Source organism: Podarcis liolepis, assembly GCF_965112155.1.
Source record: "Podarcis liolepis genome assembly, chromosome: 10".
Classification (NCBI taxonomy): domain Eukaryota; kingdom Metazoa; phylum Chordata; class Lepidosauria; order Squamata; family Lacertidae; genus Podarcis; species Podarcis liolepis.
Genome location: NC_139562.1, coordinates 44,564,330 through 44,581,193, shown reverse-complemented (window position 1 = coordinate 44,581,193; position 16,864 = coordinate 44,564,330). Strand labels below are relative to the sequence as shown.

The following is a 16,864-nucleotide window of genomic DNA, read 5'->3' as shown; positions in this document are numbered from 1 at the left end:
TGTTCATATTTCTATCCAGTCCTCTCTTGCTGTTCCCACGTCTCATCTTATTCATATATTTTTCTTTTTTCTTTATGATCTCTTCTGATAGTCTCCTTAAGCAGACAAACACCAGTTATAATCCTGTGTGAATTTTTCCATTTGTCCAATCACCATATCGAGATGGTTCCATATATCATCGCTTCCATAAATAAAAGCACTCTTTCCATCATTCATCTTTGCAAATCTGTCGCCTTCTTTTAGTCCTCTGAGGAGGCCGCCCGCAATATGAAAATTGATCCATTCCTCCTCCCAGACATAAGTCTTTCGACAGAACTTGCCAAAATGGCGACGCTGGTTTTTTTACTGCGTCATCCCAAGGCTCTTAAACTTTCCACGGTCTCCTTAAAACATGCTTTTGGTTAGAGATTATCTCCACACAGTCTTAAATCATCAGCTTAGGTCATTTAAGCGGCATTTCTGACTTATGGGGGGAAAGTCCCCCCCCATCCAGTCCCGTTGCCGACATACCGAGCCTTGGTGTGTCTTCTCATGATATATTCTTGTTTAGCCGACCCGTCTTCTTTATCAGAGATCTCTTCAATTAGCAGTCTTTTTACTCCCCATTCTTCCTTGAAGTATGTGCATTTGCTTCCACCTAATTGTTTCTTTTGAAGTTGCTGCAGCTAGAGGCGCGAATCAGAGACAGCGTCCAGGAGAGCCAAAGTCCGCACAAGGGCTTTCTGCCTAGTGCCCCCACCCCCTCAAATTTGGGGGTGGTATAGGGCACATCAGGCAAGGGCAGTCCCCCCCACTCCCTTGGGGGGGGCAGGGAGGCTGTTTACTCCCATCACAGCCTCTTAATTACCTCGTGTGGGTCGGAGAGATGTTATTGTCGGCCATCTTCCAATGCGCCCCTAGTGCCCCCCCCCCACGGAGAGAACACTATCCATCCTCCTAAAATGTTGGGGGAACGGAAAATTCTAAACTCTTTGAAAACGATTTTAGTGCTCTCGTGTCAGAAATAAGACTTATTGAGTTCAACGGGGCTTACTCCTAGATAAGTTGCAGTCTAAGCTATTGATCCTTCCCTTCCTCTCACCCCCAGCCACTTATAAATACAAGGAACCTTTTAACAAGCCACTGAGACAAATCACTGACAAGCTACCAAAACTGTCTGCCAGATGTCAGCCAGTGATTAATCTGCCTTAAGTTCAGCCAAAGGGAATAAATGCAATGGGTGGTGCAGCAAAGACAAGCACAATCAACAACTGACTGAAGAAGGTTTCCTGTCACCTTGGGAATGATATTGATTGGCACTGCAGTTTCCTGTGTACAAGCTAAAACCAGTAGCAACGACTGTAACAAGAATCAGGCCATGATAAGAGCTGAGAGCCTGCAATATGCTTACGCTTCTCTTAGGAAAAAAAGCAAAACGAAACACTGGGCTAATTTACATAAAAGGCTTTGTATCAGTGTGGTGGCAACTGCAGATTCATTTCACTCTGGAGATGCTGATGCTGTAAGTAGAATTGTCATAAAAACCGAGTGTCTCTTGGGAGTTGTCTAATCCAAAATATAACCACCACAGTTTATGAGCTCTTTTGAACATTCTTTCTTAGGAAAGGTGGAAGATCTCCTTTGGTATAGGACACAGCATACAACAAAAAAGGCAATGCTCTGTGTTCAGTGGAAAGAGCTTCCGGTTGTAAATATATGAAGTCTCGGTTGTGAATATTTACTGCAGGGGTGGGGCCCTCTAGACAACAACTCCCATCATCCCTGACCATTGACCATGCTGGCTGCAGCTGATGGGAGTTGTAGCCCAAAAAACACCTCCAAAGCCTTACGTTCCCTGTTCCTGATTTACTGTCACAAAGTTGTACTTCGGCCCTGAAGATACTAACCTGATGTTTGTTCTCCATTTCCCCTCAGACTGAAATAGCTGCATTGTGAATCAGTAAGAGAAAATGCCTACTTAAAATTTTAGCTTCTTTTAAATTCACTTCCCTAAATTACAATATTTCTAATTACTTTGTCTTAAGGTCTTTCGTGTGGTGAATATATGTGTGAGGGGCTTGTGGAGTTGTAGTAGTTAGCATGACCCCTGCTGGTGTCATGCATGTCAGTTACATGCACCCACTGGCCTCACATCTGGCTTTTCCATGAGAGGAGGAATCCTAGACCAGTCAGGAGACTCCCCTTGCATGGAGCAGCCCTAGGCATGGACATCTCTTTGCACATGGGGCATTTCATAAGGCCACCAAATGCACAAACTGTAGAGAGTGGGGCCAGTACATGTATTGCCTATTCATGCTTTCAATACTCAAGAAGAATGATCTAAAACTGGGGTTTCCTAAGCTTGGGTCTCCAGCTGTTTTTGGACTACAATTCCCATCCTCCCTGACCACTGCTCCTGCTAGCTAGGGATGATGGGAGTTGTAGTCCAACAACAGCTGGAGACCCAAGATTGGGAAACCCTGATCTACTACTTAAGGACCAGGGCACCTTAAGGACTGCCTGAACCCTTAAATCCCAGTTCAGTCACTATCATCTGCAAAAGCATCGTGGTTTGCCCCCCATCTTGGTGGGGCTCATTTGACATCAACATGAAACCAAGCCTTCTGCGTTACTGACCCACTCCTGTGGAATCCTCTTCCAACAGAGATTCAGCAAATGCGTTCTACAGTAACTCTGGAATGTTTGCTGGAAATGTTTCTTCGCTGCCTGACGTATGCAGACGATGAACCCCCACCCCAATAACAGTTAGCTGGTGATACAGTTTAATTTTTGTTTTTTTTAATGGTATTATAATTGCCGGCACAGGTGCAGAATGGCTATGTCAGGTGAAGGGAGGGCCACAATAATGTCATAGGAGACTGGCACTGGGTTGAATTAAGCCACAACTTTATTGATTACAGGAAAGAATAGGCTTGGCTAAGGCATTGGGCATTAATAGGAACCTGGTGGGGTCGCTTTTGTGCTGCTTTTTATGGTATAGTGGTACCTTGGGTTAAGTACTTAATTCGTTCCATAGATCCGTTCTTAACCTGAAACTGTTCTTAACCTGAAGCACCACTTTAGCTAATGGGGCCTCCCGCTGCCACCGCGCCACCGGAGCACGATTTCTGTTCTCATCCTGAAGCAAAGTTCTTAACCCGAGGTACTATTTCTGGGTTAGCGGAGTCTGTAACCTGAAGCATCTGTAACCCGAGGTACCACTGTATTATAATTGTTGCATACCATGTTGAAATTTTCAAATGAAACTGTGACATACAAACATTTTTATAAATAACTACACCACAACACTCTCCCCTCCACTGTGTCCAATCTTTGAAATACTCTTCTGAAACAACTTTTTTTTTGGGGGGGGGTTATCCCAAGCTTCTGGTTTAAACAATTGTTACTGACATTTCCCTGAAAGCAAATGCCTACGGGTTATATTAAGCACAAAGAAAAGCATATTCATCTCAACACAATGGAGTAAATTTATCCTCCAAATCTATGCAAAGCTGTGTATTTCGGCCAGGAAATTCCAGATCCCTTCCTGTAAATATATATTAGGTTCTCATGCTTGTGAAACCATCCACAAACACTGGCTCGGTTTCATTATTCAAATTGCAGAGAGCTACACAATGCCCGAAAGTCCGTTAACAGAATGCTGAACCATAAAGGCAGGAAATGTTTAATAATAATTAGGTTATAAATAGCACAAGCAGTGATACTTAAGCCAGCAATTCTGCTCAATTAATTAAATATTAGAAAGGAAGGAATTTATCAGTACCTAAAAGGTATGAGAGCGGAAGAGACACTTGAGGCCCTGCTTTTTTCCCACAAAAGTATTTGAAAAAGCAGATAGCTTGTCACAGGTGAATGGTGGCCTTTTCCAGCCTACTCTATACCTGATGAACCGAATGCGCTTAGAGGCTGCACATCCCTGCACATTAATAGGGCTCCCCACCAGGGCTGAATTTAGGCTGGATGAGGCCCTAAGCTACTGAAGATAATGGGGGCCTTTATATGTCCAGCTGTCCTTTGTCAACAACAAATTGTCGCTGTTTTTTGTGTTGAATATATGCTATATGGTAATTTATGGACCTAATGGGTATCTAAAGCCACAACACAACACAAAACACTGTTGCTGTATGTAGGTTTTATTTTATTTGTTTTTTATCTTATATTTTGGAAATGTACATCCAGTTCCCCCCCTTTATTTTTTGGAGGCCCCCCAAAAGAGTGGGGCCCTAAGCTATAGCTTGTTTAGCTTATACGTAAATCCAGCACTGCTCCCCACATTGTAATATATAAAGGTAAAGGTAAAGGTAAAGGGACCCCGGACGGTTAGGTCCAGTACAGATTTCCCCAAATTGCAAAGCAATCCTAATAATGGGTTGCAGTCAACTAAGTTCTACTGAGAGTAGATCAATTGAAATTAACAGACCTAAGTTAGTCATGTCCATTAATTCCAATGGGTCCACTAACCTTGGATACAATCCCACGTCTATTCAAAGTCCTACTGAGCAATGAAGCTTACTCCCAGGTAAGTGGGGTTAGGATTGCAGCCTCAGTCATTAACATCTGTGTTTGAAAAATAAAAACACATGAAACGCGAGAGGATAAACCCATAAATGACACCAGTCTGTGGTATTTAGATAATCTAATTAGAATTACAAGGAAGAGTGGGGCATGTTGCCCTCCTGGGATCAGTAAGCCTAGGCAGGCATTGGGGACGGGGATGACTTGAGGCCTGCAGCATCTCTAGGTACTTTCTCCAGTGGGAACTTGATCCTTGATCCTGAAAAGGTTGACCACCTCTTTAACTGCTGTAGCGTGTGCTCTCTCTCTCTCTCTCCCTACCACAAGATATACAAACAAGGGTAAGCTAGCCGAGGGACACGGGTGGCACTGTGGGTTAAACCACAGAGCCTAGGATTTGCCGATCAGAAGGTCGGCGGTTTGAATCCCCGCGACGGGGTGAGCTCCCGTTGCACGGTCCCAGCTCCTGCCAACCTAGCAGTTCGAAAACACGTCAAAGTGCAAGTAGATAAATAGGTACCGCTCTGGCGGGAAGGTAAATGGCGTTTCCGTGCGCTGCTCTAGTTCGCCAGAAGCGGCTCAGTCATGCTGGCCACATGATCCAGAAGCTGTACGCCGGCTCCCTTGGCCAATAAACAAGATGAGCGCCGCAACCCCAGAGTCGGCCACGACTGGACTTAATGGTCAGGGGTCCCTTTACCTTTACCTTTACTAAGCTAGCCGAGGCCCAGGGGAACAGGTGAAGCAAAGGCAAGTCTAAGAAGGGGGAATGACCCCAGTCAATGCTGTATCTTGCTTTGTGCCAGTGTAATGGGTTGCTTCCTGATCTGTAGCCAATGGAGTCCACAGAGATCAGTTGGTACCACTTAGGAATGGTTGCTGAGGACATGCATCCTATTATCCGCTCTCTTTTTCGCTGTGTAGAGATCAATATTGCCAATGCCAGATTTCCTCTGTGAACACTAGAGAATAAAATTATCACTACCCCCAATCAGCCCTGAGCACTCACTGGAAGGACAGATCGTGAAGCTGAGGCTCCAATACTTTGGCCACCTCATGAGAAGAGAGGACTCCCTGGAAAAGACCCTGATGTTGGGAAAGATGGAGGGCACAAGGAGAAGGGGACGACAGAGGACGAGATGGTTGGCCAGTGTTCTCGAAGCTACCAGCATGAGTTTGACCAAACTGCGGGAGGCAATGGAAGACAGGAGTGCCTGGCGTGCTCTGGTCCATGGAGTCACAAAGAGTCGAACACGACTAAATGACTAAACAACAACAACAACAACAAGACCCCCAAACACATACACATACATGGGGGAAAGAGACCTTCCCCCAGATTGCTACTACCCAGTAACTTCTCTTATGATAGTAATATTAGGCCACACTATAGTGAAAGAGAAATACAAATGGACTACTGAGCTGGTTAAAGCAGAAGGATTGCCACCAGGGGGCACATTCTAATTTCTCGAATGAACTCTTACAAGAATTTGTAACAGATGGAACAGAAGATCCACTGACAATATTATCTTCTTCCGCTAGATGTCACTATCCATCAAGCAACAGCATCATGCCTACACCAGGGAGAACTCTATGGCAAGTTCTCAGCCCACACCATACACACGTAAATAATACTCCAGAGTGAATTTAGTGAACTCACAAAATATTGCTAATAATCTGGACGCTTCTAGAAGAACTAATGCCTGGTAGTATAATGAAAGATGTGGCATAATCCTGATTAATGATGCTTTCGCCACTGTACACCGTGCTTCACGGTGGCATTTTGCACAGCATTGAAGCTGCTCAAAAATAGTTAGGATAATGTGTTGGAACTGTGATTGTCAATCAGATTATATCCACTTGATATTTCCTACTTTCTATTATTCAGACATCAGTATTTGTCTGGTTGTCTCACACACTGTCTGAGAATGTGAATTTCAGGGCAAGATGTTCCTGGTTCAAACTTTGCGTTGGTGACGAATGACAATCCCCATCACACTGACCAGGGAGTCAAACCGATTGATCTCAATGGGGCTTATTTTTGAGTAGACATGTGTAGGACTGCATTGTGAGGAGCCCTAGGCAAGTCGCCATCACCTCAGCCTGCATCTGCAAGGTGTGGGATGCTAAACTGTCCTACCTTGAAGAGGTACTATAAGGATAGCTTACAATAATCTAAAGCCCTGCACCTCATCCATGAGAATTTCACCCCCCCCCCCAAATCTCTCCTTCCCAATGCTATTTATTTTCTTATTCACCAATGGAGAATGGTTGAGAGAGATGTTGGGAGCAAACATAGTACACATTTTTTGGGGGGCAGACATGTCCTTTTTTCTTCACCGCACAGACAATGTCACGTATGAGAAAACTATTTCACACAGACACCTGATTCGCTTAGTTCTCTCTGCTGCTCCCCACCCAATTTAGGTATGAATTGTTCAACAATGCAGTAGAGATCTGTCTGCTCATATCATATATCCCATATTAGCTAGAATTTTGTACACCTGTTTCAGACTTTGTCAGAGTGCTATTTCATATTGAAGTGTGTTGAGGGGAGCAAAATGTTTTGTAAGGATCAAAAGCCCACCCTAAGCTATATTTTAAGACCGATCTGGGGTGGAGAGGCAGGAAGCAGGGCACTTTGAAGAACACTTTATGTTGTTACTTTTTATGAACATGATAATAATAGCAATGTTTTCAACAAATGTCAAAGGGGCCACCTTTATAAGCAAAAGGATTTATGCCTCTAGCATGTATACCTAGGGCATGGGCCTGCTAATAATCCCTCTTCAGCTTGTAAAAATAATGACTTGGCCAGAACTGTAGTTGCTCCAGAGGAAGAAAACCACATGACGTCTGAAAGGGGTGTGGGGAGCTATCATACTCTGTTCTCTTTAAATAAAATTTGTGTCTATCTGCAGCTCAGTAATCCAGAGAGATTGTGATAGACATTGTGATAGACATTTATGTGCAGATTTCAAGATCCCAAAAGAACTTTGGGATCACTAAATACATAATGTTTCTAATCCAACCAAGCAGATCTCCATTTACTTGCTTTTTGGCAGGAAAGGAGAGGCAGTGGTGATGGGGTACCAAAGCCAGCTTCCCATCTTTCTCCTGATTGATTGGGTCTCTCTCCAAAACAGCTGATTGGTGGAAGCTGGCCACAGAGCCTAGGACTTGCCAATCAGAAGGTCAGCAGTTCGAATCCCCGTGACAGGGTGAGCTCCCGTTTTTCGGTCCCTGCTCCTGCCAACCTAGCAGTTCGAAAGCACCTCAAAGTGTAAGTAGATAAATAGGTACCACTCCGGCGGGAAGGTAAACGGCATTTCCGTGCGCTGCTCTGGTTCGCCAGAAGCGGCTTAGTCATGCTGGCCACATGACCCGGAAGCTGTACGCCGGCTCCCTTGGCCAATAAAGCGAGATGAGCGCCGCAACCCCAGTGTCGGCCACGACTGGACCTAATGGTCAGGGGTCCCGTTACCTTTATCTTACACATATATCACTTGCTTACAGTTCCCCATCCAGGTACAGATATCCATGCAACTTGGGCATATCTGTAGAATTTCCATTTCCCTCTTGAGAACCAATGGCCTTTCTTCATTGTTGACTATTTTATTGCACAGAGAAACCAGCAGGACTCCTTTATTTGAACAAAAGGGAAGCCCTTTTAAGTATTCAGAACACATCCTGTACACTGTTGCAATTTCTGACATACCTTTGATGAAAATGCATCTATTGGTGAGATGTTGTTGCTTAAAAGGAATCTGTTCTTCCTTAACAGCAATGCTCTTAAATAACAATATTTTTGAGCACCCACCCACCCTCCCGCCTCGCTTCTGTTGCCTGCATGCTCTTTGCATCTTTCTTTTGTCTGCTAGCTGGGCTTAGGCACTTTAGCCAACAAGAGTCACTGCGCAGCATATTGATGATTTATGAAAAGTGCTTGCACTAGAAGGTATGTTTCTAATTGATGGCTTTCCAGCAGATGTGCTGCAACCGAGGCCAGGACATAAACACCGGAAAGCAAAATGATGAAATTAACCACTCAATCCAAAAAGATCACATTGCGGATTCAAAGCATGTTTGTTTTCCTCTTCGGAAATATTCGGAAGCTTCCAACCTTTACTGATTCCAAACATTATTTCAATACTTGGCAGTTTAAGTGCAAATTATAATCTCTGAAGTACTCAGAAAATAACATCCTTTATAGCAGGGGTGGGCAACCTGTGGCCTTCTGCATCTTGCTGGAGCAAAACTCCCAGAGCATTTGGGTAGATGGGCAGTGTACAAATGGAATGAATGAATAAGCTCTCATCATCTCTGCTCCTGCCTGGCTGGGACTGATGGCAGGAGGAGCACAACAACATCTGCAAGGCCACATCACTTGTCTCACCTGCTTATAACCGCAAAGGGGAACAATGGCGAACTGCATCTGGAGAGGTGTAAGCCTACCTTTCTTGAAGCCCCACTGACTTGATCTTGAAAGGCGATGGGCTGGTTGAAAGGGTGGGCTTGATCTCAGGAGCGCATTGCCCTTGTGGATCTACTATGACATTCACAGCTTTAGGAGCCGGTTCGGGCTGGACCATTCTGTTTGCTGCCTTGTACTCAGACGGAGTTCTCTGCAGTGGGATGGATGAAAGGTGTATTTCCTGTTTCTTGTTCTTATCTTGTCTCACCGAAAATTGTATTTTCTCTTTCAGTCGGTACAGGACCTATGGAAAACAGAGAGAAGAGCTGATTTTATCTTAAATTCGGTGTGGAGGGGGGGAGAGAGACAAACTGGATTAAACGAGGCATCAGTCAACGGCAAAGTATGTCAGTGGCAATGTTTTAAAATGCGCATTTTGTGCTACAGATTCTTTTCAAAAGAGGCCACACCCACATTTAAAGCACATGGTTCCCCCCAAAGTATCATGGGAACCATAGTTTGTTTAAAGTGCTAATAACTGTAGCTCTGGGAAGGGTAAACTGCATTTCCCAGGATCCTTTGGGATGAAGTCACGTGTTTAAAATGTGCATGCAATGTGCTTTAAATGTATGGTAGGGATGAGACCAGAATACTCAGCACTTCCTGTAAATAAACCTCAGTTTGTATTGTCTGCAGCTGAGGGTTCTTTAGGAATCATTTTCATGCCAATATTTATCATTTCAGTTGCTTTTTGAAAAAGATAAATGAGATACAGTGGGAAGTAACTGAGCCAATATTGCTGCAAAGAAAAGAAATGTTGGGACATAATGTATAAAAAGTATAAAAGATTGATCCTTTCCTTCAAACAGCAATCTTGCATAGTGCCCCATACCTCTCAACGGGGCAATATTATTCTTGTGTATTCAATAGTAAGCCCCATTCAGTTCAATGGACCTTACTGCCACACCAGGACCTACAGAATCTATAGATTTATTACAATCTAGGTTCCCATTTAACTCTTAAATACTCCTAGCATACACTTCAAAAAATGTAACCACTCCAATCCATCTAAGGGACATATATACAAAGGATTTTGCACAAATACCCCCCAGCTCTGGAGTCAGCAGATTTCAGCCATGTGGAATCTACATCGCTTTTTTTAGTAGTAGAACCTCAAGATCCATCAGCCAGAACTGGATGCAAAAAAATAGACATTTTCAATTAAATAATTAGTAGCCCGGGTTTTTTTGTTTGGAGTACCAGAACTGCATTATCCTTGCACAGAAAAATCTACTTCTGCTCCCCGCCCCCAACTTCCTTTATTTCATGAGCATAAATGGTGGGGGCATTTTTGGTGTTTAGCAGTTGGGAATAATAAACATTTGACGATATACTTCATTACTATTATTTATTATATATTTATTGTATTTGCTAATTCACTTTAATTGCCCCAAACAACCTGCAACCAAGCATAACAAAGCTCTGATGCTACTTTGAACCAGTAGATTCAATAAATTTAATAATAATAATAATAATAATAATAATAATAATAATAATAATAATAATTTTTTTAAAAATATTTCTTATACCCCGCCCATCTGGTCGGACCTCCCCAGCCACTCTGGGCGGCTTCCAACAGAATATTAAAAACACAGTAAAACATCAAACATCAAAAACTTCCCTTCAAAGGGCTCCTAATCTACTCTCTGCCCTCCCCCCCAGCTGAATGAAGAATGGTCTATGCAAAGAGTGCTGCATAGGGTGGCGTTCAGCACGTCCTAGTCAGAGTAGAGCCTTTGAATCTAATTAACAACTAACTTCAATAGCTCTACTCTGAGTGGGAAAATATCACCCATGGTTTCTCTCCACCAGTCGAGCTGCATAGCCTTCATCTGTGAAGCCCCCTCCAAAAAGCAGTCAGTACACACAAATCAGCTGTTTAGTAGAAGGACCGATGGGCTGGATGTCATCTATTCTACTCTTTCTCCCCACAGAGAAGAACGCTTACTGATTTTTGAGGAGGGCTCCTCATGCTCAGCAACGCCGGCTGTAAGTAAGCACACATGCTTTGAGTTGGGCTCTACCCCTTACAAAATAAATGTGAGGCGTAAGCCGTTTTCGAGTCAGCTGCAGAAAAGCTTTAGTCGTTCCAGATGCAAACACCCAGCTTACATCAAGTCTGGCTGTGCATAATTTTTTATTGCTTTTTGTTAGTGGTTAAAGACTGGACTGCATTATGTAAATACTTCTGGCACAAATCTGCCGGTTGGGCTTTTGAGACAAGCATGAGCTAAAGAAAATGTAAAGAAACAGACTTACCATCAGACATGTCACAATGATAACAAAGATGCTCAGAAATATGATGACAGCATAAAATCCTTCTTTGCTCCAGAGTTTACCCGATTCGTGCTTGCCTTGCAAGACGTTTTTCTTTGATTTTATAAAAACACAAAAGCAAAACAAAATGTAATTACACTGTTCTGGTTGCACACTTGAGAGCCCTTGTCAGGTAGATATGAAGGTTTTTTTAAAAAAAATATTTGCTGTGTTTTTCTATAATATAAAATGCTTGGATGAATCAGTTCCAATCACACTTCTAACAAATCCGATACAAAAACCTCCCTAACCTGTCTAAGAAGGAGACTTTATACCTTCCTTAGTGAGCACTGGAAAAGTCTTTCTACCCATGAATCAAACTGTGTCAAGTTATATAGCCAAGTCTAATTCCTTCTTGGAAATCACCAGGTTCAGCAGGTGAGAAGGTAACTGGAATTGCTTAAACTTTCGATCGACTTGTTTTGTATCTCCGCCCACAACTCCTTCAATAGCTATATATGGCAACCTTAATCTGTGAACCATATAGAGAACTGAAAGCAGGTGCAAATGAAATCTTAGGAGGCAACTGATAAGCAAAGAAAGATAAGTTATAAAAATCCTGACTTAGTCTGCATCTAACCCAACTTTTGTATTATGTTGCTTCCCAAGGCACTCAGTTTTCAGTAGTCAAGGCTCCTCTCTGTTGATATATCCTCAAATGGAGTGGAACTAAATTTTTGCTCAAGCTAAATTGCATTTTTCAATTGCAGTGTATGCATGCGTATTTGGGTAGTCAAAACGATGTACACTTTGTTTCAAATAAGCCAAAATTTTAATCACAAGCCTTGAAAATCTCATGTCAAAACAAAACAGCTAAGCTTTAAGGTGCCACGAAGTTCTGTGTTAATGTTTTGATTACCTTCTGGCTGAGCCTTTGGTCTTTCCCCCATAATATGTACATCAGAAGCCCCATTCATGCATTTGGTGCCTGTGGTTACCAAACACACCAAGAACATGTGTGGGGCTGCTACCACTCCTTAATGCTGCTGTGTGCATCAACCACGCGCCATGACATGCAATTAACATCAGTCTGAAGGAGGCTGGTTAATGCCAGCTATGTGTCAGCTGGGGGAAGTGGCTAATGAGCAGTTTCAAGTAGCAGGGCTCACACCTCACATTCTCACTGATCTTTTCATAGGTGGGGATAGAAAAGAAATTTGATTCAGATTGCATTTAAATGCAAACTTGCCTCATTCTCATTTGCTGAAACAAAATGTAGCCAGCCTTCACAATTTTCTGAATTTTGCAATGCAGTTTGCAAGTCAAGTAAGGTACAGAACAAAATGCATATGATAGGGTAATGTATGCATATAAATGCATATGTTAATGAAAATAACCCACAAAAATGCATTACAGTGGTACCCTGGTTCCTGAATGGCTTAGTTGATGAACAAATCAGCTACCAAACGCAGCAAACCCGAAGTAAGGGTTGGTTTGCGAACTTTCGTTTCTGATGTCAACATTGTTCCTGGGGCCAATCAGCCAATCAGAAGCCGTGCCTTGGTTTTCAAATGTTTGGGAAGTCAAATGGACTTTCAGAACGGATTGAGTTTGAGAACCAAGGTACCACTGCATATTACAAAACTGCTTTGCAAAAATGTGCATGTTGGGAGAAATTTGCAGTGACAAATTTTCACGAGGACTTTTTAAAAAATTGCGAACTGATGTGAAAATGTTAAAAACCAAACTTCAGACTGAAAAAGTTAGAAGCTGAGAACTGAAATTGACATATCTGTCATCACTGCCTAATGGATAGGAAACATCTGACTAAGGCTAGAATCTAGGCATGACATTTATCTACTATGCACTATATCACTACCTTTTGAAATGGTAGTGCTTAATAAGAGCATACTTGAGATGCATGTTGAATAATGAGATGTGGCATGATATACTCATGATTGCTTACCTCTGGAGAGACTTCAGTAATTCCAAACTGGGATAAACTGTGGTGTAGCACATTGATATTAAGAGATCTCAAGACTTCTTCAGACGGCAGTGTCTCAGAAACGCCTTTTCTGTTTACTGGTGATACAAAGAGCTCAACACAGTTCTTCTTGCCCTAGCAGAATTAGAGAACATAAATATGAGCTGGATGCAGACCTCTAAAAAATCTCTACTAATAACAAAACATGGTACGATTCTATGATTTGCTCTTCTTACAAGTGTTCATGAGAGACCAGAGCTGGGTGAATTCCCCTCAGTTCAAATCAGAATTATTGGATTAAGTAGAATATCTACCAAACTGAGTCCAGTTGGTATTTAGAACATCCAAATGGCACTTCAGATGTTTTAAATTTCCTCTTCCTTATGCTGTGCTTAAAAGTCTCCAAATCTGGGTCCATAGTGATGATGTCATTGCTACGCACCAGGGCAGAGGAGCCTCTGGAAAAACCTAGAGTTCTCATGGGGACTTATCTGGGTCTATTTTATAGCAGACAGATTCCTGAGGACCTAGAATTTAAATCCCACATGGATCCAAGAGAATCAAATACCCCAAATCTACTACTAGATTCACATGAATACTGGAATATGGTGCAGAGTGTGTCCATGCAGTGTCTGTGATATTAATCTGGGGTTGCAGCATCTATTAAGTGATGTTACAGTCAGTTATGTGGATGCAAATGTTTAGGAGTGAGTGAGGTGCAAGCCATCAGTGTGAAGATAAAAACCCCAAGGGCTGTATATAGAGGGTTTGAAATTCATGGATTAAATTTGGTGATTCACCTCCTTTCCTGATAATAGCTACTTATTTACAGTTTTCTAATGTGCCATGTTACCCTTAAGCAAATAATCCGAACTTGAATTCACACCATCAGAAAGATGCTACATCATACATTTGGACAACTTCAACTTCATTTAGTTTGCTCCAGCAAATTCAGACTGCCATGAAAACAGACCTTTCATCTCCCTCATAGGGGCACACATGACATGCTGTCAACCAACCACAAGTAAGTCCAGCCAGCTACAGGACCATGAACTCTCAAAGGGCAAAGTAGAACATGGAAAACTGATCTAGACATAATTGTTGTTAAGTTAATAAATCTAAAGGTGAAGCTCTCACTTTTGTGATTCACGTAACATTCCATGTGACATTTCTTCTGAGTCAGAAGTGGGATTGTGTTTTGCCAAATTCAGCCATGGCTGCTCCTCAGGCCATGTATGAGCTGTGCACATTGATCTTGTGTTGTTAAGAGGAGCATGCTGACTGTGTCTTATAATCCACACAACTAAATTTGGTTTTAAAATGAATTGTCCCTGATTGAGGCGATATACAGTGTGTTGTACGTGTGGAACACAATATAATGTCTATCACTGCTAACCTATTTCTGTGTTACAGTGCAAGTAAAATCTCCCCATTGGACCAGTTTCACCAGGTAAGTTCTGCAGAAGCGAACTGGTTAAGAACAGATGCAAAAATAACCAGAACTTTGTATATGCACTTCAAATATGTTGTGTATAACATTATATAGAGCAGGGCAGGAAAACTCCCTTTCAGCCCAAGGGCCACATTTTTAACTCCTGAGGGTCACCTGCCAATGGTGGGTGAAGCCACAGGCAAAGGCAGCCAGAGCAATTAACACTGATTTTTATTTTTGTATGATAGGCTAGTTTCTACACATACTCTCACATCCCTCTCTATCCTTCATTCAGACAAGCAAGAGACGGTATCAGAGTTGCAGGACACATTCCAGCCAGGTGACACTTCTGAGGGCTAGATGGAGAGTTCTGGAGGGCCATATTCAGCCCCTGGACAGAAGGCTCCCCACACCTCATATATAGAGAAAAGAAGCTCAGAAATGACCCTGCATGATCCTCCTTAAATTGGTGGGTAGATGTTCTCTTCTCAAAAATCTGGAGCAAACTTCAATTGCTCATTCATAATTTGATCATTGTTCTGCTAGATGTCTGCCACATGCGTGCTAACTACACAAGGAACCAGGATGGAATCAACTGAAGAGCTGTAGCTCAGTGGTGGATTACATGCCTTTATATAAACAAAGGCCGGGTTCAACCCTTGGCCATATTTAAGAGAAAGTCTCCTCTCTGAAAACATGGAAAGTGTCACCATTCAGCGGTGACAAAAACTGAACTAGGTGGGCCAGTGGTTTCACTAGAATTCGGCAGATTCTTACGAGCATTGGTGGGATACTTTTCCAGACCAAATAGGAATTTGCCCAGGGGGAAGGTGTTGGGTGTGGTACTTCTCAACTCCATCATAGCCTCTCTGGGCACGGTGTCACTGAACCCACCCCTGGAAGATTTGCTACGTCCTACGGTAGACCTTGCACATAACCCGTTCACCATATCCAATGGCAATTCAAGATGCAAATTAAAGCTAGCTGGTTGGCCATGTGGAATGTGATCATGTGACTTGACCTTCTGATTCTACAGTGGTCAGGTTCTGGAGTAATTTTGGTGCTCAGGACAATATTAGAGAAAAAATTGTCTGTTTTCACACTCATGCAACCACAGTGGTATGCATAAACTGGGACTCTCTAGAGAAGAATGAGCTATATGAAAGAGCTTCAGTGGCTATCAGAAGTCACCCTTGCACTCAGCAGTTAGGGGAAATTTTTTCACTGTTTAAAACTGTGCTGGGTTTTTATTCCCAGGACATGAAAGCTAAGAAATGCAAATTGTCACACAAAATGCTCACCACTTACAATGAGTCTGTTGATGTGCACTTGCTGCGGCAGCAGTCCTAAAGCAGCAGCTACTCCTTGGCGGAAAATCCGAAGCAATGTGATATTCAGCTTGTTTACATCCATTTGCAGAGTCTGCAAAACAAACCCCAAACAGACAAATGCTAATCTTGCTCGGAATACTCGGTTCCCTGCTAATGAATGACTTCGGTGAATTGTGCAAACGTTTTTTCCCAGGACAACGACAAAGCTGCACCGGCTCTACCCGGAGGCAGAGGAGTTTAGGAGGGTCATGAAATGGCAGCAAATTGTTTAGTTATTTAATTTGTTATCATGAAGGACGTTGCGGGGGTTTCTGTTCAGGTGACCAAATAACACCCTGCGGTCCATTGTGCCTTGACCAGAGGAGGAGGCACCATTTGCTGTCCTGCCCACAATTAGCAAAACATGGCCCTGAAATCTGTGAAGCCAATGTGTGTTTTAAATCAAGAACAAGGGGGGGGGGGCTGTTGTCATTTTTCAGGGCGGGCAAATTGCAGTGTGTTGAAGGCTGCTAATTTAAAGTGTGTAACATCTCGTCTTCTCCCAACCTTCATTTCAAGGTGAGGTCACGGAACGTTAGAAGGCTTCTTTGGCTTGCAATCTTAAAAGCTTTACTCAGGAGTAACCCCTCCCCTCCCAAGTCAATCAGAGCAAAAGCAGCAGGGTAGTAACCCCTCTAAAAGAAACAGCATTACATAAAATAAGCAAAGGTTTGTTTTTGATTACCATTTCACTTCCGAGGCATAAAGCAATTGAGTACAAAATTTGATGGCTTTGCATGCTTGTTTCCTGAGCTGTGGTCATTATGCTGAACATCCTTTTTACTGCCACTTCCCACATTCCTGATCTGAGCCCTGATATGCCTAGCATGTTCTCT

At 42.8% G+C, this 16,864-nt stretch overlaps 1 protein-coding gene across 2 annotated transcripts in view; it reads right to left on the bottom strand.

The window, feature by feature from the left end:
• PTPRR (protein tyrosine phosphatase receptor type R) overlaps nucleotides 1-16,864 on the bottom strand; it is a 113,970-nt gene that overhangs the window by 25,787 nt on the left and 71,319 nt on the right. For both annotated transcript variants that reach the window (XM_083463532.1, XM_083463533.1), the window contains exons 3-6: nucleotides 15,967-16,080; nucleotides 13,209-13,361; nucleotides 11,246-11,356; nucleotides 8,968-9,230 (exon numbers count right to left, since the gene is read on the bottom strand). In XM_083463532.1, the coding sequence (XP_083319658.1) occupies nucleotides 8,968-9,230; nucleotides 11,246-11,356; nucleotides 13,209-13,361; nucleotides 15,967-16,080 (641 nt within the window). The remainder of the gene's footprint in view (nucleotides 1-8,967; nucleotides 9,231-11,245; nucleotides 11,357-13,208; nucleotides 13,362-15,966; nucleotides 16,081-16,864) is intronic.